An 18665-nucleotide genomic window follows, 5' to 3' on the forward strand; every position below is an offset into this window, starting at 1 on the left:
TACTAAAATATATGTGAATATTATTACAAGAGCATTTATTCTGATAGTTTGGACTGCGTGTTAAATGTGGTAAATAGTCGTGAAAGACTCCCATATTATTAAGGCGTTACTATCTGTTAGATCAACTGTGGATATTGAAAAGCCAGCATTGGAATCAAACTGAACTTTTAAATATATAATTGTAAATGTGAAATAAAAGGAACTTGAATAGGGATGTCATTGTAAATTGCAGTTTGCATGATTATGGTAGTAACTAAAAATTCTTGATAGGATTCAGAGTTTGTCTGATTATGTCTGGTTATGTTGGTTTGTGATGACAACTGCTGTACACAGTATATAATAAATGTTCATTTTTTGTTCAACAATAAATGTGAATTCTTCTTCATGGAAAAATAAGACATCCCCTGAAAATAAGACCTACCACATCTTTGGGAGCAAAAATTAATATAAGACACTGTCTTATTTTCGGGGAAACACGGTAGTTATTTCTTGATTTGTAGAAGCAACTGCTAGAAAAAACTAAACTTTATTTCACTTTGAGACAGGAATTGCTTTCACTCAAGTTTATTTTCCATTTGTTCAACATGTACATTTACAAAATCTTACAAAAGACACCCGAGTGCCCACACTTTCCTGTTTTTGCAAGGTAGTTTTTACTGTTTAAGAGGATAGTTAAAATATGTCAACAGATATCTAGAGAGGAACATGAAACATAACTGTAATTCTTGTGCAAGCAATTTATACAAGATAACTTATTTGGAATATAGAGTTCAAGTTCTTTGGCCGTTTGTGATCTCTTGGTACGCAGTTCGTTAGTCAACATGTATATTGGTTGTCTTTTGTTCATACTATATGCCCTGCATCTTCTTTTTGCCTCATAGATTTCATTGACCACATCCCGTGCCTCGGTTCTTTGACACAGCACTTTGTTGCTGACTTTATCTCTTATTGTTATGCCACATATTCTTCTTTCCATTGCTCTCTGAGTCACTGCCAGTTTTTTTCCAATATATATAACATTTATTGAGACATTTCTATGCCACTTTTCATTTCAAAGATTCCAAAGAGTTTTACAATACTACCATGTTAAGAAATCATGAAACACAATCACATTTTTAAATAAAACAGGAATGAGGTAACAAAATAAAACAATTCATTGTTAATAAATTAATACAACTCAAAATGATCCCATGTTTATATTACTAAATGTAACACCAAGTGGGACCATCTTTAGCTTATAAAAATATAACCAGGAGGATATAAATTGATTGATTTCTAGGACAACTTCCATTAATATTTGCAGTTTGAAAAGGCTTAGATCAAACTTCTTACTCTAGTTTGTATTGGTACTAAAAAAGCAATTTAGGAAAGACATGAAAATTACCAAAAAGAAAATGCAAATGTGTTGAGTGTGGTTTTGGAGGTTTTCTGGATTTATTTTAAAACAGTGACTTGGCTACTTGATGCGCATATCTTTTGTAGCCAAATGCACTTTCTGTCTTTCCCCATACATGTAAGAAAGTGCAGAAACCTCACCTTATTTAGACATATTTGGACAAACTGTCTGTGTTGTGTAAATTCATGCCACAGCAAGATCCTTCCTGTTTGCTAACTGAGAAGCTGAAATATTTTAGGGTTGACAGAACCGGCCAAAGAAGAGAATGCTCTTGGTTTTATTATGCCTGATAAAAAACAGGAAAGGGTGGTCAGCTGCAAATAAAATGGCACCATGGTCACTTCGTCCATCTACACTAGCAGCACTTGAAGCGGCTGCCTCAGTGCCCTCTTCATTAATGTCAACAAAGCACTTGTGAAAAACCTGGGACAGGACCAGCTTTTTTTTCTCAGACATCCCAGTGAAATCGGCTTGGCCTGAGCTGAAGGCATCCATTACCCCCATGCTGCTCAAAGCTGATTTGAGCTCATAGCGGTCTTCTAATTGAGCCTTAGGGAGATATACGTTGGCTTCAACTTCTTCCATTTCTTCCGGACTAGTCCACTTGGATAAGGCCTCATAAGTCAATGTTCTTTCTAGCTACAATTATTTAAAAAAGAAAAGACACATATTGTTACAGATCAGATCCTCAGATACATTCAATTAAATGTCCACAACTACGAGGGCTATCCAGAAAGTACATTACATTTTGGAATTAAAAATGAACAAAGTATAGAAGAAAACATTTACCATATGCAGTTGAAAGCCACACCCAAATACCACTTCTTAACATAGTCGCCATTCAAATCTAGGCACTTACCATAGCGATGAAGGAGTTTTGCAACTCCTTCCCCACTAAATTCTGCCGCTTGTCCTCAACCAGCCGGTCACCCCTTTCCGCAGCTGCACAGCGTCGCCAAAACACTGCGTTGCCAGCCATGCCCCCATTATTGGAAACAAGTGGTTGAGGAAGCAAGCAGCAGAATTTAGTGGGGAAGGAGTTGCAAAGCTCCTTCATCGCTATGATAAGTGCCTAGATTTGAATGGCGACTACGTGAGAAGTGGTATTTGGGTAAATGTTTTCTCCTATACTTTGTTCATTTTTAATTCCAAAATGTAATGTACTTCTGGATAACCCTCGTATGTTTTCTGGAATGTCTAACAGAACAATGACAGCAGGACAACAGTAGCTTTCCCTGGGACTTATGACAATTCACAGGAGCCCCCAGTGGTGCACTGAGTTAAACTCTTGTGCCAGCAGGACTGCTGACCGACAAATGTTTGACTACAGTTCCCATTATCCTTCACTATTGGATATGTGTGCTTGCTAAGAGCAATCAGAGTGCAAGATACAACATTGGAAAGTCACATGTTCACCCCCGCCCCTTGTTTAGAAAACAGGAATGGAACATGACCAGTAGAATAAAATACATAATCACAATGCAAGGTGAAAGATTATCTTAGATTCTGGCTGGGCGTGTAATTTAAAATACAATTTTCCAATATAAGTCAGAAGCAAAGAAAGTGAAGGATTTTGTGAGTGGAATTTCCGTTATGGCTGCTAAAATAAATACTATAATACCTTCATATCAGACATCTCTTTCTTTGAGGAACTGGATGGGGTCAAAAGCAGAGATCATACTGTGTAACATTTATGAAATTTTATTTTGGAGGAGATTTGGTGGCAATCTAGTTTGTGCACAGTTTGCTTATGTGTTTTTCCCACAACTTCTGAGACTTTGCTCATCATCTATATGCCCCAAACAGATCTCTTGATTTTAGAACAATTTAAACACAAAGCTTTGACTTACCATTTCCAGACCAGTGCTTCCATCATTAATGTCATCAGGGAGTAAAATAAACATGCTGAGGTCATTTTTGAGATATGGAAGCTCAAGAATTTGAGTCTGTAATTCTTTTATGTAGTTCCAATTAAATATATTGTGCTGGAACATCATTTTCACCGGTTTACTTGTGTTCTGAAAGATAATAAACACACTTTGTATGTTCAGTCGAATATTTTTTTTAACCTGCATGCACTTGGGGCTGCCAGGATCATGAGTCCTGCCATGTTTATTTGATACATATCATTTTGGCCCATTTTTTCGGTTTTTGTACTTGTTATTTTATAGCTTATAACAACTATGTGTATGCATTCTAAATGATGGATTTTGCCATGCTTTGAACATGTCAATACGTGTTTGCATTTACAGGAGTCTGTGGGGAAATCTCTTCTCAGTGAAGAAATGTTTATCTAAGCCTAGAAAATTATTATGCTACTGAAATCAAGCGTCTATTGCCAACCCAGTCTCAAAGTCATTCTTATGACAGAAAGAACTGAGAGCTGGACTAAGGACCAATGGGGAGAAAGCCTGTGCAAGATTAATTTGAAGCTTCATCTTGAAAAATGAGATGAAAGCCCATGTAATACAGTGATATCTTGAGTTAAGAGTTTAATTTGTTCAGTGACTGAGCTCTTAACACAAATTGCTCTTATCTGAAAGCAAATTTACAATTGAAATGCTATTAATCTGTTCCAGCCCCCAAATCCCTCTACCCCCATTTTTTTGTTTGTTGTTCATTTGTTCAGTCACTTCTGAATCTTCATGACATTTTGTTACATGTTTTTAAATAAGAAAATGTACTTTATAAATAACAAATAATGTATAAATGCACATTCACATGGAACAATAAAAAGAAAGATCAATGATCAATGATAGAAGCATAAAGTTGTGACAAGGAAGCACAAAGCACAAAGTAAAGGGGCAGAAGCATTATTTTCTTCATACTGTACTCATTCCAGCCTCCCTCCCTCTCTTGCTCTCTCTCCCTCTCTTTCTTCATGAAGTCAAACATACCAGGAATAAAAACCACACAAAATCAACTAACCCAAAGTTCCTCAAAGCGGACAAGAGCAAAGCAGACAGCAATCTCCCAAAGTAGACAAGAGCACAAGTCATGGAGGCTGCTCCCTTGAAGGTTTAAAGCCCTGTAGTCTGGTGCTAGTGCTCCCTCTGGCACTATCTCTTAACTCAAAATGTGGCTTGTATGTCAAAGCAAAACCAGGGACTTAGCAATGATTTTTCACTCAAAATGACCTTAAGTTGAGATGCTCTTAAGTCAAGGTTCTGCTGTATTATAATTGTGTTGCCTAGAAATGTATTATGCAGTTACTATTTGCCAGGTCTGACAATGTCCTTGGTATGCCTAGCAAATCTGAAATAAAGTTTCTATGTTTTTGAGAACATCATTTTCTGTACTGAGTGTGCATGTACTTGAGAAGGATCTTCCTTTTCTTTGCTAGTACATTGCATAGTTATTGAGTGATGAACTGGAGTGCTTTATTGTTTTTGTTCATTTAGTATCATGTAATTTCATACCTTGTTCAGTCTGAAAGGCTTTTCTGTCGTGTCTTCTCTCTTAAACGTTTTCGACCAGTTTCCTTTGAAGTACAGTGCATTCACCAAGATCAGCTGAGTCAGTGAATTTAGAGAGCCTTCATTTAACAGGTTCTTTATTTTACCTTTCCGGGGAACGACAGAAAGAGTCATTATACATTTTTCCAGCGTTATTCATTTGGATAAAAGAGGGAAGTGTGGGTGTTGAGAAAATCACTTAAGAGATGTGACTTCACCATTAACATTGATCTGTGGTTTTGTCCATTCACAAGAATACAGGGAGAATAATGCTAGATCAGGCCAAAATCACATCTAGCTCATTGTTCTGATCCCATAGTTGCTGCTCAGATGCCAAGCTGAGCATGAGAAAAATACCATCCTCCTGATTTTATTACCTAGCTACAGTCTATAGTACTGGAAATAGTATTTTGATACCATGACTATACAGTACAAGAAAGTTTTTCTTTCTTGTTTTCAACCCTTGTGCATGTATGTGTATGACAGAATTTAGAAGAGCGACAATTGAGGTGTAAAATTTAAACCCTTCTGTTTTGCATGTGATGTCCAATGAAGATCAAGTCATATAAAAAGTTTCCAGCTGCATCTTGGATACAGCATGTATTCAACTGTAGTATTGGATACTAGAGAGTGGGAAATACATTTCCCCATCTCGTTTCTACACAGCATGCTTTGTTTCTCCATGCTAAAAATCCTAGACTATGTTGCATTTTCTCATAGTAGTCTGTTGCAATCGCTTTATTACTTTACACTTGGCACTTACCTTCTGTCTGGTGTTCAACCCATGCATTGATCTCTTTTCTAACTTCGTCTGCAGCTCCTTGAAAGTTTACTGTTTGTGGTTCTGTGTTATAATATGCCTTCATTGATCGTACATATTCCTTAAAAGTAAAGCAATATTTTGGTATTTAACAATACCATATGGCCAAACGGGGAGGCAAAAAACTTATCTAAATAAATATTTTAAACATCAAGAGAAGCAAATTAAAATGGGAATATACTCCTGCAGTTAAAACAAGCAGTTATTACAGGTTGAGTATCTGTTACCCAAAATTTGGACCAGAAGAAGCTATACAATCTTCCCTCACTTATTGCGGGGGTTACGTTCCAGGAATACCCATAATAAATGAAAATCCGCAAAGTAGGGACACTATATTTATTTTAATATTTATACATTATTTTATACACTATTTTAAGTTTTTATCAACCAATTGTGTGTTGATAAATCGCCTCCTTCTCCTCCTGTTGCCACTTGGGCTTCTTTTCTCTCCCTTCGGCTTCTCCTTCCTCCCTTCCTCAGGCTGTAAACTGTATTTTTTTTAATGATTTATAATAGTCTTCTAGCGTTTATTGAAAAACCGCAAAATAGCGAATCCACGAAAAGTGAACCGCGAAGTAGTGAGGGAACACTGTAGTACATATGCCTTCTTAATGAGATATCTTGGAGATGAGATCCAAGTTTCAACATGAAAATATATTTGCTACATAAATGCCTTGTGCACATCGCCATAAGGGAAATTCATTCAATATTTTTAACAATTTTGAGCATGAAACAAAGTTTGCACACCGAACTATCATCTCATTACCTTAGCGACCCATGTGGACAATTTTGGAGTATTTCAGATTTTGGAATCCCAAATAAGGGATGCTCAACCTCTACATGTTTATATCAGCTTTACAGTCACAATTCCATATGAATTAGAATGAGGTCAAATATGTTTCAAAATATTTAATATTTAAGAAAATTAGAATGAGAGGAGTGCCTTATATTTTCATTCTGGTGCAATATGCCAAGCACAGATCATGTAAATAAAGAGTGCATATTTAATGGGGGACTAAAGAACTATTTCTAGCATCTCTGATCCAAAGGTAAGCAACAACACACAGCTATGGTTGTTATTCCTTCATACTAAAATGAACTTTCGGACTACTTCCAGTCACTTCTGAAATAAATAGTTTGCGCTTTCAGATTTTTGAGCCTTTCAAAACAGTATTTAAGTGCACCTTAGAGGCTTTTTTCAGCTGAAAAATCACCAGAGAGTAGAGGAATCTGGTGATGTCTCAAAGACCAGATGTTCTGGATAATATGATTTCCACTCTTGATCTATACCAGTGGTATTCAATCTTTGGGTCTCCAAGTGAGTTGGACTTCAGCTCTCAGGATTCATCACCACTGGACAAGTTGGCTAGGGATCCTGGGATTTGGAGTCCCAAACACTTGGATGACCAAAGATTGGACACCACTGAGCTAGAATCTGCTGAAGGCATCTGTAAGGCCTCAGCTACCATATTATAAGGTTCGGACAAGGCGGTCTCTTATATATTACCAAAAAGACTGAGGACATCTCCCCCACTCACCCTAATAGTATTAGAAACTTTCACCAGGCCTATGTGCCTTCTGCTGAACATGCTCTCCAAGGAGAACTTCAAGAGCCCTGTTTTTCTTTCTTATAGAGTTTTTATTAAAAAATCTTTACATTGACCAAATAAATCAATCAAATAAAAATGCCTCCAAATAAAAGGCAATCCTTTGGCAGCCCTTCAAAGAGAGGATTTGGGTTTTAATCAGGATGAGCTAGGCACAGACTTTAACCTTTGCATTGTTGTGGTTGCTAGGCATTACTTTTGCTTTGTCTTAGTACTAAGATAAAGTGAGTGATGGCTTTTGAATCCACTCCAGATGTTAAGCTGGGCTTTAAAGGAGTTCTCCAATGAGCTGAAAATTATTCTTATAACCTTGGCTACCTCCTTTAATTTAGCACAATCCTAGAATAGATTCACCACCTCACTGGCAAAGAAGACATCAGCTGCTATTGCAGAGAAGACAACATTACAACTACAGTTTAGTGGATGCCAGGTAACTCAAGGTATCAATAGAGTTCCACAACACCCCAGACAACTTCATTGGGCCCTTCCACACAGCCCTAGATCTCAGAATATCAAGGCAGAAAATCCCACATTATCTGAGTGTGAACTCAGATAACACACTTCAAAGCAGATATTGTGGGATTTTCTGCCCTGATATTCTGGGATATAGGGCTGTGTGGAAGGGCCCTTTGCAGCACTTGACTTGTCATACTGAGATACTTTCAGATGGTCTGTTCCATAGTGCATCTACACTGTAGAATTAATGCAGTTTGACACCATTTTAACTGCCATGATTCAAGGCTATGAGATCATGGAAGCTGAAGTTTTACAATGTCTTTAGCCTTCTCTGACAAAGAGTGCTGATGCCTCACCAAACTACAATCCCTATGGTTCCACCGCACAGAGCCATGACAGTTAAGTAGTGTCAGGCTGCATGCATTCTTCAGTATAGATGTACTGTGTTTTGCCAAAAAATATGACAGTGTCTTATATTAATTTTTGCTCCCAAAGATGTGCTAGGTCTTATTTTCAGGGGATGTCTTATTTTTCAATGAAGAAGAATTCACATTTATTGTTGAACAAAAAATTTGAACATTTATTATATACTATATAGTAGTTGTCATCACAAACCAACATAACAGGACAAACTGAATCCTATCAAGAATTTCTTGTTACTACCATTATTTCCATGTACAACTGGTATGTACATTTACCAATTCTGCATGCTCTGGTGTTCTGTTTGGCAGGCGCCAGGCATGCTTCTAAACAAAAACTTTGCTAGGTCTTACTTTCGGGGGAGGCCTTATATTTAGCAATTCAGCAAAACCTCTACTAGGTCTTATTTTCTGGGGATGTCTTATTTTCAGGGAAACAGGGTACCTGCTGTCTACTGTCTAGTCTGACCTATCTGCTTTCTCAAGGCAACTAAATTTACAGTGTTACTGTATTGGAAATTCATGGTAAGATAAAACGATGATATTCTAACATGTGGCTAATGAAGATATATTTGAGAAAACTCAGGAAAGAGTTCAGAGGATATTGGCAAAAGGGTTCTAACAAACACAGTTCTCAGTCTTTGAAATCCAGAAGCTACAAACACTACAGATTCAAACTGTAAGGAAACCAGGCTTTACAAGAATGACTTTTTAAAGCAGTGGTTCACAAACCGTGGGTCTCCAGATGTTTTGGCCTTCAACTCCCAGAAATCCTAACAGCTGGTAAACTGGTTGGGATTTCTGGAAGTTGTAGGCCAAAACACCTGGGGACCCACACATCGAGAACCACTGTGCTAGAGGATTTTTACATACATTCATAGAGTATATTTATGCACATTTTGTTCTACTCAGTAATTGGTAAAAAGCTCACTTACTGTTTGGAAAGGCACTGATCTGTCTCCATAAAGCTGATGGACACTTCTCAGCAAAAAATGTTTTGAAGGTTGGTTGATTTCTTGGCTAAGCGCCTGGAATCTTGAATGGATGTTGCTTGACATTTCAACTGGTGGTTTAAACTTAAAAAAAAAACACCATACTACATTACATGCATAGTCTTGTCTACATATTTTCTTAAATATCTCATTATTTCTCATTTATGTCTGTAGATGTTATGTGACCCACCAGAAATTGTTTTGCTTCAGCTCTCTTCTGCTACTGCCGATGGGAGATTAATAACATGTTGCCGAATGCTTTCATGGTTGGGATCACAAGGTTGTTGTATGTTTTTCCGGGATGTATGGCCATGTTCCAGAAGTATTCTCTTCTGACGTTTCGCCCACATCTATGGCAGGCATCCTCAGAGGTTGTGAGCTACGTCACTTCTGAGGATGCCTGCCATAGATGTGGGCGAAACGTCAGGAGAAAATACTTCTGAAACATGGCCATACAGCCCGGAAAAACATACAATAACCTTGATTAATAACAACCTTTACAAGGCTATATGTTCCCTACTCAATACGTTATATCAAATATTTATGTTTAGAACTAATGATTTTATTCTGATATTGTCAAAATACAGTAGAGTCTCACTTATCCAAGCCTCGCTTATCCAAGTTTCTGGATTATCCAAGCCATTTTTGTAGTCAATGTTTTCAATATATAGTGATATTTTGGTGCTAAATTCGTAAGTACAGTAATTGCAACATAACATTACTGAGTATTGAATTGCTTTTTCTGTCAAATTTGTTGTAAAACATGATGTTTTGGCGCTTAATTTGGAAAATCATAACTTAATTTGATGTTTAATAGGCTTTTCCTTAATCCCTCCTTATTATCCAAAATATTAGCTTATCCAAGCTTCTGCCAGCCCGTTTAGCTTGGATAAGTGAGACTCTACTGTAATTAGATTCACCTAATATTCCATTCTTTTCCACCTTGTTTGGTCTGAAGACAGAGCCTATGGCTTATTTTCTTTTACATACAACACCCCTTACTAGTACTGGTTATTGAATCTGAATTTGTATGAGCTCCTTTGGGAGGTTAGCTTTGCCTGAAAAATGAGGCCAATGATATATAATAAGAAAATGCTAATGAAAATATCAGATCAGCACAAAATGCTGTGATAAATTCATGGACACTCTAGTTTCCCCAAGATCAAATACAACGTTTTATGGAATAAAAGTGGGGTACATGTAACCATCCAGATGTTTCTGGACTATATTTCCTCTTTCCCCTGTATTCACTATTGCTTGGCGGAATTAGTTAGGGCCAATGGGAGATATAGTCAACAGCCTCTCAAAAGTAGTATGTCTCCTACTGGGTTTAAGAAAAAACATGGGATGAAGACAAAAAATATTAAATCATTAGAATCATAGAGTTGGAAGAGACGTTGTGGGCCATCTAGTCCAAGCCCCTGCCAAGAAGCAGGAAAATCGCCTCAGAGCTTCCCCTACTGATGGCCATCCAGCCTCTGTTTAAAAACCTCCAAAGAAGGAACCTCCACCATACTCTAGGGCAGAGAGTTCCACTGCTGAACAGTTCTCACAGTGAGGAAGTTCTACCTAATGTTGAGGTGAAATCTCCTTTCCTGTAGTTTGAAGCCATTGTTCTGCATCCTAGTCTACAGGGCAGCAGAAAACAAGCTTGCTTCCACCTCCCTATGACCTCTCCTCACATATTTATACATGACCATCATGTCTCATCTCAGCCTTCTCTCAATCCTAACTACAATTACACAATAGACACTTTAACAATTCCGTATTTCTCAGTGATTACTTCACATTCACATTCGCCGAATTTCTATAAAGGATGTAAAAGTACGCATAAAGTACATCTAGTTTCAGCTGAAAATGAACAACGAAGTAGTATATTTTGGGAATGTTCACTTACTGTGGGCTATAGTTTGTTGTCTCACTTGAGTGACTCATTTAATCTTTTAATCTTTAATGGTAAGACTCGAAGTCTTGAATTTGAAGAACTTTGTGCAAACAAGTTTGTGTAAACTAGGAAGCATGCCATTCTCATTGCTTTAAAAGGTACAATTCATTTTTCAAAGTCAATTAGAAATGTTCAAATACAGTAGAGTCTCACTTATCCAACACTCGCTTATCCAACGTTCTGGATTATCCAACGCATTTTTGTAGTCAATGTTTTCAAGACATCATGATATTTTGGTGCTAAATTCGTAAATACAGTAATTACTACATAGCATTACTGTGTATTGAACTACTTTTTCTATCAAATTTGTTGTATAACATGATGTTTGGGTGCTTAATTTGTAAAATCATAACCTAATTTGATGTTTAATAGGCTTTTCCTTAATCTCTCCTTATTATCCAACATATTTGCTTATCCAGCGTTCTGCCGGCCCATTTACGTTGGATAAGCGAGACTCTACTGTAGCTTTTTTTTGGGGGGGGGGGGGAGTCGATGACTTGTCAATCTTATCATTATTTCCATTCAGCGTTAGAGTATCTGAATTTTTCAAATGCTGCTTAATGAAAAGGCAAATACTGTGTACATTCAAGTTAACTATGTTTAGTGTTTGTTTTGAAGATATTACCTTCTGAATAGAGATGCAGGGATTGTTCAACAGTTCTTCCAGTTTGGAATATGCTCGTGGTTTACTCCTAATCTGCATGGTCTCAATGCCCCCAGCTTTATCAAAGTGAAACACCTGCAATTTTGATAAATTTGGGGGAAGAAATTAGACTTTTAGAGCATTTACCCATTGTTGCCTTGCTAGGGTTTTCTTCTACTTATTCCATTTTTTTTTCTTTATCAGAGGGAAAGAGGGAATTGGTGCAGAATGGAAGCCCCAGGAATCCTCTGTCTGGTAGCTTAGAATAACTACCAGAAACCAATGAGTCATTATGACTTCTAATATGCTCATAACTCATGTCTGTGTCACTAGATTAAAAAAAGATTAGATGCAATTTATCCCTAGACATCAACATTGTCAAGTATCTGCCTGTGCTATTGTGTTCTAGGTACTACTCTAAGCTCAGCTCAGAAAATATTTAAAGACATGTTGCAAATGAAGAACAAGGTGATGACCCAATCTTACTCTGTCCTTTAAATGGAAAACGAGATGAAAATTAGAGGAAGTTCTAAACATGTTGTGACAAATAAAAATGGCCCTGAGATTGGTAAAGAACTTCTTTTAAATGAGCTCTTTTTATTTTGTTAGCTACTGGTTTATTTTGTTAACTACTGGGCACAGCAGGTTAAACCGCTAAGCTGCTGAACTTACTGGCCAAAATGTCGGCAGTTCAAATCCGGGGAGCGGAGTGAGCTCTCACTGTTAGCCCCAGCTGCTGCCAACCTAGCTGTTTGAAAACATGCAAATGTGAGTAGATCAATAGGTACTGCTTCAGTGGGAAGGTAACAGTGCTCCATGCAGTCATGCCAACCACATGACCTTGGAGGTGTCTACGGACAACGCTGGCTCTTTGGCTTAGAAATTGAGATGAGCGCCAACTCCCAGAGTCGGACACCACTAGACGTCATGTCAGGGGAAAACCTTTACCTTTACCTACTGGTTTCCTCTCTCACTTTTCTTGGTGAAGATCCAGGCTGGCATAAAGTAGCATTCAGTTATCATTAGAATTGATTATTTTTCATCAGCCCCCTTAATATAAAAGTTGTAAACAATGTGTGGAATTCAAATAACTACTTTTGCCATGTTCTAAATTTTGGATATCTCCATAGGACATTTTCCCTTGAATGGCTTGTTCTGATGCCATATCAAAGTGTTTCTGGAAACTTTTCTTTTTTTTCTTTTTTAAAAATCATTCAACATTGTTAGGCATGTTGGATGGATGTTGTTAAGAGAAATACAAAAAACCCCTTTGTGTTATTTTTTGCATCTATTTGCAAACAAGGCTTTTGCTATACCTTACCTGGAATTTCATAGTGAAGTTTAAATTATGTTCTCAATCTATACGTTTCCTCTGCTTTCTCACCCTTTTGTCACCAAAAAATAAAAAATTGTGAGGAATATACAGAATAGCTATCCTTTATGGAAGTATCCTAGATTACTACAGCATGATTATTAACAGTTTGAATTCTGCCAGAGTCAATTAAGGACTATTTTCCAATGCCATACCACAGTTAACACATTTCTATGATGATAGTGTCACTGTTAAAGGGGAAAATAATAGTCTTGACTGTGTTTAGAACAAAAACCCATTTAATGCCATCTGTACAAGTAGGCAGGAGCTCCGGTGGCGCAGTGTGTTAAAGCGCTGAGCTTCTGAACTTGCAGACCGAAAGGTTGCAGGTTCAAATCCCGGGAACGGAATGAGCGCCTGCTGTTAGCTCCAGCTTCTACCAACCTAGCAGTTCAAAAATATGCAAATGTGAGTAGATCAATAGGTACCGCTCCGGCGGGGAGGTAACGGCGCTCCATGCAGTCATGCTGGCCACATGACCTTGGAGGTGTCTACGGACAATGCAGGCTCTTTGGCTTAGAAATGGAGATGAGCACCAACCCCGAGTCGGAAATGACTGGACTTAATATCAGGAGCAGGGCCGGTCCAACAATGAGGCGAATTAAGCGGTCGCTTCGGGCGCAAAACATATGGGGGCGCAGTCAAGACTGCTTTTTCTGTTGATTTCTTGTAAAACATGGTGCTTTGGTGCTTAATTTGTAAAATCTTAATGTAATTTGATGTTTAATAGGCTTTTCCTCAATCCCTCCTTATTATCCAACATTTTCACTTATCCAACGCTTTTATTTTTCAGTGATTGGTTTCGGGGGGGGGGGGGGGCGCCAAAATTCTGTTCGCCTACACTTGAAAAATACCTAGGGCTGGCTCTGGTCAGGAGAAACCTTTACCTTTTACTTACAAGTAGGCAAAGAAAATGTACCCATGCAGCATGAACTTTGGATCTCAAACATAATAGCGTGTGCGTATAATACTTATATGTACTAAGAGAATGCTGACTTTGAGTAATTGTAAAATTTGCAAAAAGGGCATCTATAAAATTAATTAACCTGCAAACCTGATAGTAGTTAATAAAATGAAGACCGTTATAGATCTTTGACCCTTTAAGATATCTTGACAACTCCAAATGGAAAAAAAAGTTGGAGAAAGAGGGGGGAAATGGGCATTGATGGTAAGGACGTGAGATGGCTGGCCATCCCTGAAAATGTGGAAAATGGGGGGAAGGTAGGATGGTTCCCTCTGTTTTCTCCCAGCTCATGGAATAAAGTCCTTAATATGTCATATTGAGCAGAAAGTCATCTTGTTCTTTGTCATCCACCTTAATAACCCAAAACGTTTTGGGACAGCTAACGCTGGTTTGAATGAGGTGCTGAATACAAACAGGGCTATGCAGACAAATTACTCTTCAAGTTATTAATTAGCATCAGTTATGTATTTCACAATGTGGCATACATAAAAATTAAAGGCACATTGATTCCTCACCATGTACTTTACTATTTGCATTCTAACAAGTTTGAATACTAGTTCAACGAATTTTGAAAATACAAAATGCAAAAATACAGAAAAGAAAACACACAGCTAGGTAATAGCTTCATTAAAACTGACCTCAAAGGCACAACTGTAGAGTTTCATTTTCTGTTTTGTTATCTTTCATAGTCCAGGGATATCATCATTGTTTTTGCTTTTTTAGCAATTTGTAGGGAGGAAAAAGTATTACTGAATGAAGTGTACCTCCCATTTTTATCCAAACACACAATATAATAGTTATTGAATGATTGGGAGACATTGCTGCAGTTCACAAATACCTTTCTATACAGACCCTTTTATGTGTGGTAGCTACTCTAGTTACACACAGTAGTAGCAGGAATTCTCCTCAATAGCTTTAAGGTAAAAATAAGCACAAAGCTTACCTTTGCAATCTGTTCTGCAGTACGGCCTTTGGTTCCAAGATACACAGTGATCATGACGGATGAAATACTCCACGGTGAAAATAAGATATTTTTGTTGTTTTCAACCTTGCACACATATTTGAAGAAGTCAATGGCAAAGCCAGTGTTTGCTATCACCAGAGGCTCCATTTCTATTTTAAACCTATTGAAATTAGACACAAAAATACATTTCAGTGTATGTCTATTCCCTAGGAGCAGTTATCCAAGCCTTGCTATTACAGATACTCTGCAATTTTTTTTGGGAAAAAGAAACAGGCAACTGGCCTGAAAGATAAACTTTCTGGAACAATGAATCAGTCATTTTGGACCACAGAAAATGCCTCTCCATCATTTTGTCACTGGCTTTGTGGTATTAGACATTAAGCATCATGGTATCATACATTATTGTGTGACTTCAAGTCTTTTCCTGTCAGCATTGGGGGTTTTTTTGTGATGAAATATTATCTTTGGTTTGTGACATTAAGTAGTCTAAGGCCAGAATCTTATTAGTGGAGGAGACCTCCTGGATGGATAACCAACACTTACATATTCAATTGAGATACCCAATCTAAGGCCTTAAGCCCCTTTTACACTGCCATATAAAATTCAGATAATCTGTATTGAACTGGATTATATGGCAGTACAAACTCATATACTCCAATTGAAAGCAGATAATGTATATTATCTAATTTGATAATCTAGATTATTTGGCAGTATAGAAAGAGCCTAAGTCTGGTTAGATCAAGCAGGATTCCAGGAACTGTGATGCACAAAGCAAGCCACTGCCTAAAGATATTCACTTAGGTCTTGTCCTTTACTTTCTATTTGCTAGTGGCCACTGGGAATTACTCCTTGTATGCTAGCTACTAGATATACAGTTTGTTCGTGGGGAAAACAAAAAACTCAACAGCCACACAGATTTCTGATAATAACAGAACCCCCAATATAAGATATTAAAAGCTAAAGGTTTCCCCTGACGTTAAGTCAAGTCATGTCTGACTCTGGGGGTTGGTGCTCATCTCCATTTCTAAGACGAAGAGCTGGCATTGTCCATAGACACCTCCAAAGTCATGTGGCCGGCATGACTGCATGAAGCGCCGTTACCTTCCCGCTGGAGCTGTACCTATCAAGAGCCGGCCCTAGGTATTTTACAAGTGTAGGCAAACAGAATGTTGGCGCCCCCCCCTCCCCCCCCCCCAAAAAAACAATCACTGAAAAATAAAAGCATTGGATAAGTGAAAATATTGGATAATAAGGAAGGATTAAGGAAAAGCCTATTAAACATCAAATTACATTAAGATTTTACAAATTAAGCACCAAAACATCACATTATACAACAAATCAACAGAAAAAGCAGTCTCGACTGCGCCCCCGTATGTTTGGCGCCCGAAGCGACCGCTTAATTCGCCTCATTGTTGGACCGGCTCTGGTACCTATTGGTACTCACATTGACATGTTTTCGAACTGCTAGGTTGGCAGAAGCTGGTGCTCACTCTGCTCCCGGGATTTGAACCTGGGACCTTTCGGTCTACAAGTTCAGCAGCTCAGTGCTTTAACACACTTCGCCACCAGGGCGATATTAGCTCTCATGAAAAGTGTCTTTTTGAACCAGATACTAAAGAGCTCAGCATGTATTTGTTTCCTTGTCCAAATTTTATTCAAACATACCAGGAAAGTTGGCCACAAGCTTTGCACAAAACCCATCCCTAGAATCTCTATCCTTGATCAGACTGGTGTTAGTAAGCTTGGTTTGGAAGAAATGTTGCTGTAGAGAGTGTTTTCAGGATCCTTTTGCTCCAGTGGTTTATTTGTCCACTCCCAATAATAGTAATTCAAGTCTAGACTTGCCTCTCACCCTCCCAATAATTTTCTTAAAAACACTTTCATAATTCCACTCCTTAATAATCCAGTTCCACCCAACTGAGCCACCTACGTATAATGCCATGTCCAATTTTTCCCAGGCCACATTAATCCTTGTTAATATTTTAGGAGACATGGCCATCTTTACACATTAATTAGGATGAGATGTTGAAAGGGGTAATGCGACCTTTGGTGACTAGTGGTCTTAACAGGAAGTGCTCCTCATTTAGCCACTGAGGTGAGAAGTTGTATCCCCATAGTTCGCCAACAAGCCAACTACACAGAATAGATAACATCTTCAAAGCTCAATGGATGCCTGCTATCATGTCATGGTAATTATGCATTGGGTGTGGAAGATTACATGTAAACCTGTACATAAATAGGATTTTGAGATCTCTATGGCAAAACCAAATATACAGCACCCATTCCCAGCCATACTTTTCAAAGACCCACTTCATGCATTTAGCACGGGAAGGGGATCATCATGTACCCTTTTACTGCACTTAATGTCGACAAAGTCCCCCACGACCTTCTGGCAAACAAACTAGTAAAATGTGGGCTAGACAAAACTACGGTTAGGTGGATCTGTAATTGGCTAAGCGAACGAACCCAAAGGGTGCTCACCAATGCGTCGTCTTCATCATGGAAAGAAGTGACAAGTGGAGTGCCGCAGGGCTCCGTCCTGGGCCCGGTTCTGTTCAACATCTTTATTAACAACTTAGATGAAGGGTTAGAAGGCACGATCATCAAGTTTGCAGACGACACAAAACTGGGAGGGATAGCTAACACTCCAGAAGACAGGAGCAGAATTCAAAACGATCTTGACAGACTAGAGAGATGGGCCGAAACTAACAAAATGAAGTTCAACAGGGACAAATGCAAGATACTTCACTTCGGCAGAAAAAATGGAAATCAAAGATACAGAATGGGGGACGCCTGGCTTGACAGCAGTGTGTGCGAAAAAGACCTTGGAGTCCTTGTGGACAACAAGTTAAACATGAGCCAGCAATGTGATGCGGCTGCTAAAAAAGCCAATGGGATTCTGGCCTGCATCAATAGGGGTATAGCGTCTAGATCCAGGGAAGTTATGCTCCCCCTCTATTCTGCCTTGGTCAGACCACACCTGGAATACTGTGTCCAATTTTGGGCACCACAGTTGAAGGGAGATGTTGACAAGCTGGAAAGCGTCCAGAGGAGGGCGACTAAAATGATCAAAGGTCTGGAAAACAAGCCCTATGAGGAGCGGCTTAAAGAGCTGGGCATGTTTAGCCTGCAGAAGAGAAGGCTGAGAGGAGACATGATAGCCATGTACAAATATGTGAAGGGAAGTCATAGGGAGGAGGGAGCAAGCTTGTTTTCTGCTGCCCTGCAGACTAGGACACGGAACAATGGCTTCAAACTACAGGAAAGGAGATTCCACTTGAACATCAGGAAGAACTTCCTCACTGTGAGAGCTGTTCGACAGTGGAACTCTCTCCCCGGGGCCGTGGTGGAGGCTCCTTCTTTGGAGGCTTTTAAGCAGAGGCTGGATGGCCATCTGTCGGGGGTGATTTGAATGAGATTTCCTGCTTCTTAGCAGGGGTTGGACTGGATGGCCCATGTGGTCTCTTCCAACTCTACTATTCTATGATTCTATGATTCTATGTATGAAAGCAGCTAACATTAAGCCAAGAGGATTAAACTGAGACTGTCGGACTTTGGTCATATCATGAAAAGACATGACTCATTTGGTCAAGTAGAGGGCGGAAAGAAAAAAAGGAAAACCACATTCTAGA

The 18665-nt window shown here is 38.6% G+C and overlaps 1 protein-coding gene across 1 annotated transcript; it reads right to left on the reverse strand.

The window, feature by feature from the left end:
- Positions 1 to 548: 548 nt before the first annotated feature.
- Positions 549 to 15364, reverse strand: LOC100552019 (serpin B10). Its single transcript, XM_003225584.4, has 7 exons — positions 15013 to 15364; positions 11716 to 11829; positions 9089 to 9229; positions 5615 to 5732; positions 4816 to 4958; positions 3247 to 3414; positions 549 to 2035 (listed from the first exon to the last, which is right to left on the reverse strand). The coding sequence occupies exons 1-7, from the start codon at positions 15178 to 15180 to the stop codon at positions 1631 to 1633; spliced, it is 1257 nt and encodes a 418-aa protein (XP_003225632.2). The 5' UTR covers positions 15181 to 15364; the 3' UTR covers positions 549 to 1630.
- Positions 15365 to 18665: the final 3301 nt, after the last annotated feature.

This window comes from Anolis carolinensis, chromosome 4 (assembly GCF_035594765.1).
Source record: "Anolis carolinensis isolate JA03-04 chromosome 4, rAnoCar3.1.pri, whole genome shotgun sequence".
Taxonomy (NCBI): domain Eukaryota; kingdom Metazoa; phylum Chordata; class Lepidosauria; order Squamata; family Dactyloidae; genus Anolis; species Anolis carolinensis.

Bases quoted from the DNA above. Each gene is read 5' to 3' on its own strand.
- LOC100552019 (XM_003225584.4), bottom strand. From the start codon at position 15,180: ATGGAGCCTCTGGTGATAGCAAACACTGGCTTTGCCATTGACTTCTTC. The intron at 11,830-15,012 runs GTAAGCTTTGTG...TCAAAATTGCAG, and splicing joins CTGCAGAACAGATTGCAAAG to GTGTTTCACTTTGATAAAGC. The intron at 2,036-3,246 runs GTAAGTCAAAGC...AAATAATTGTAG, and splicing joins GAAGCACTGGTCTGGAAATG to CTAGAAAGAACATTGACTTA.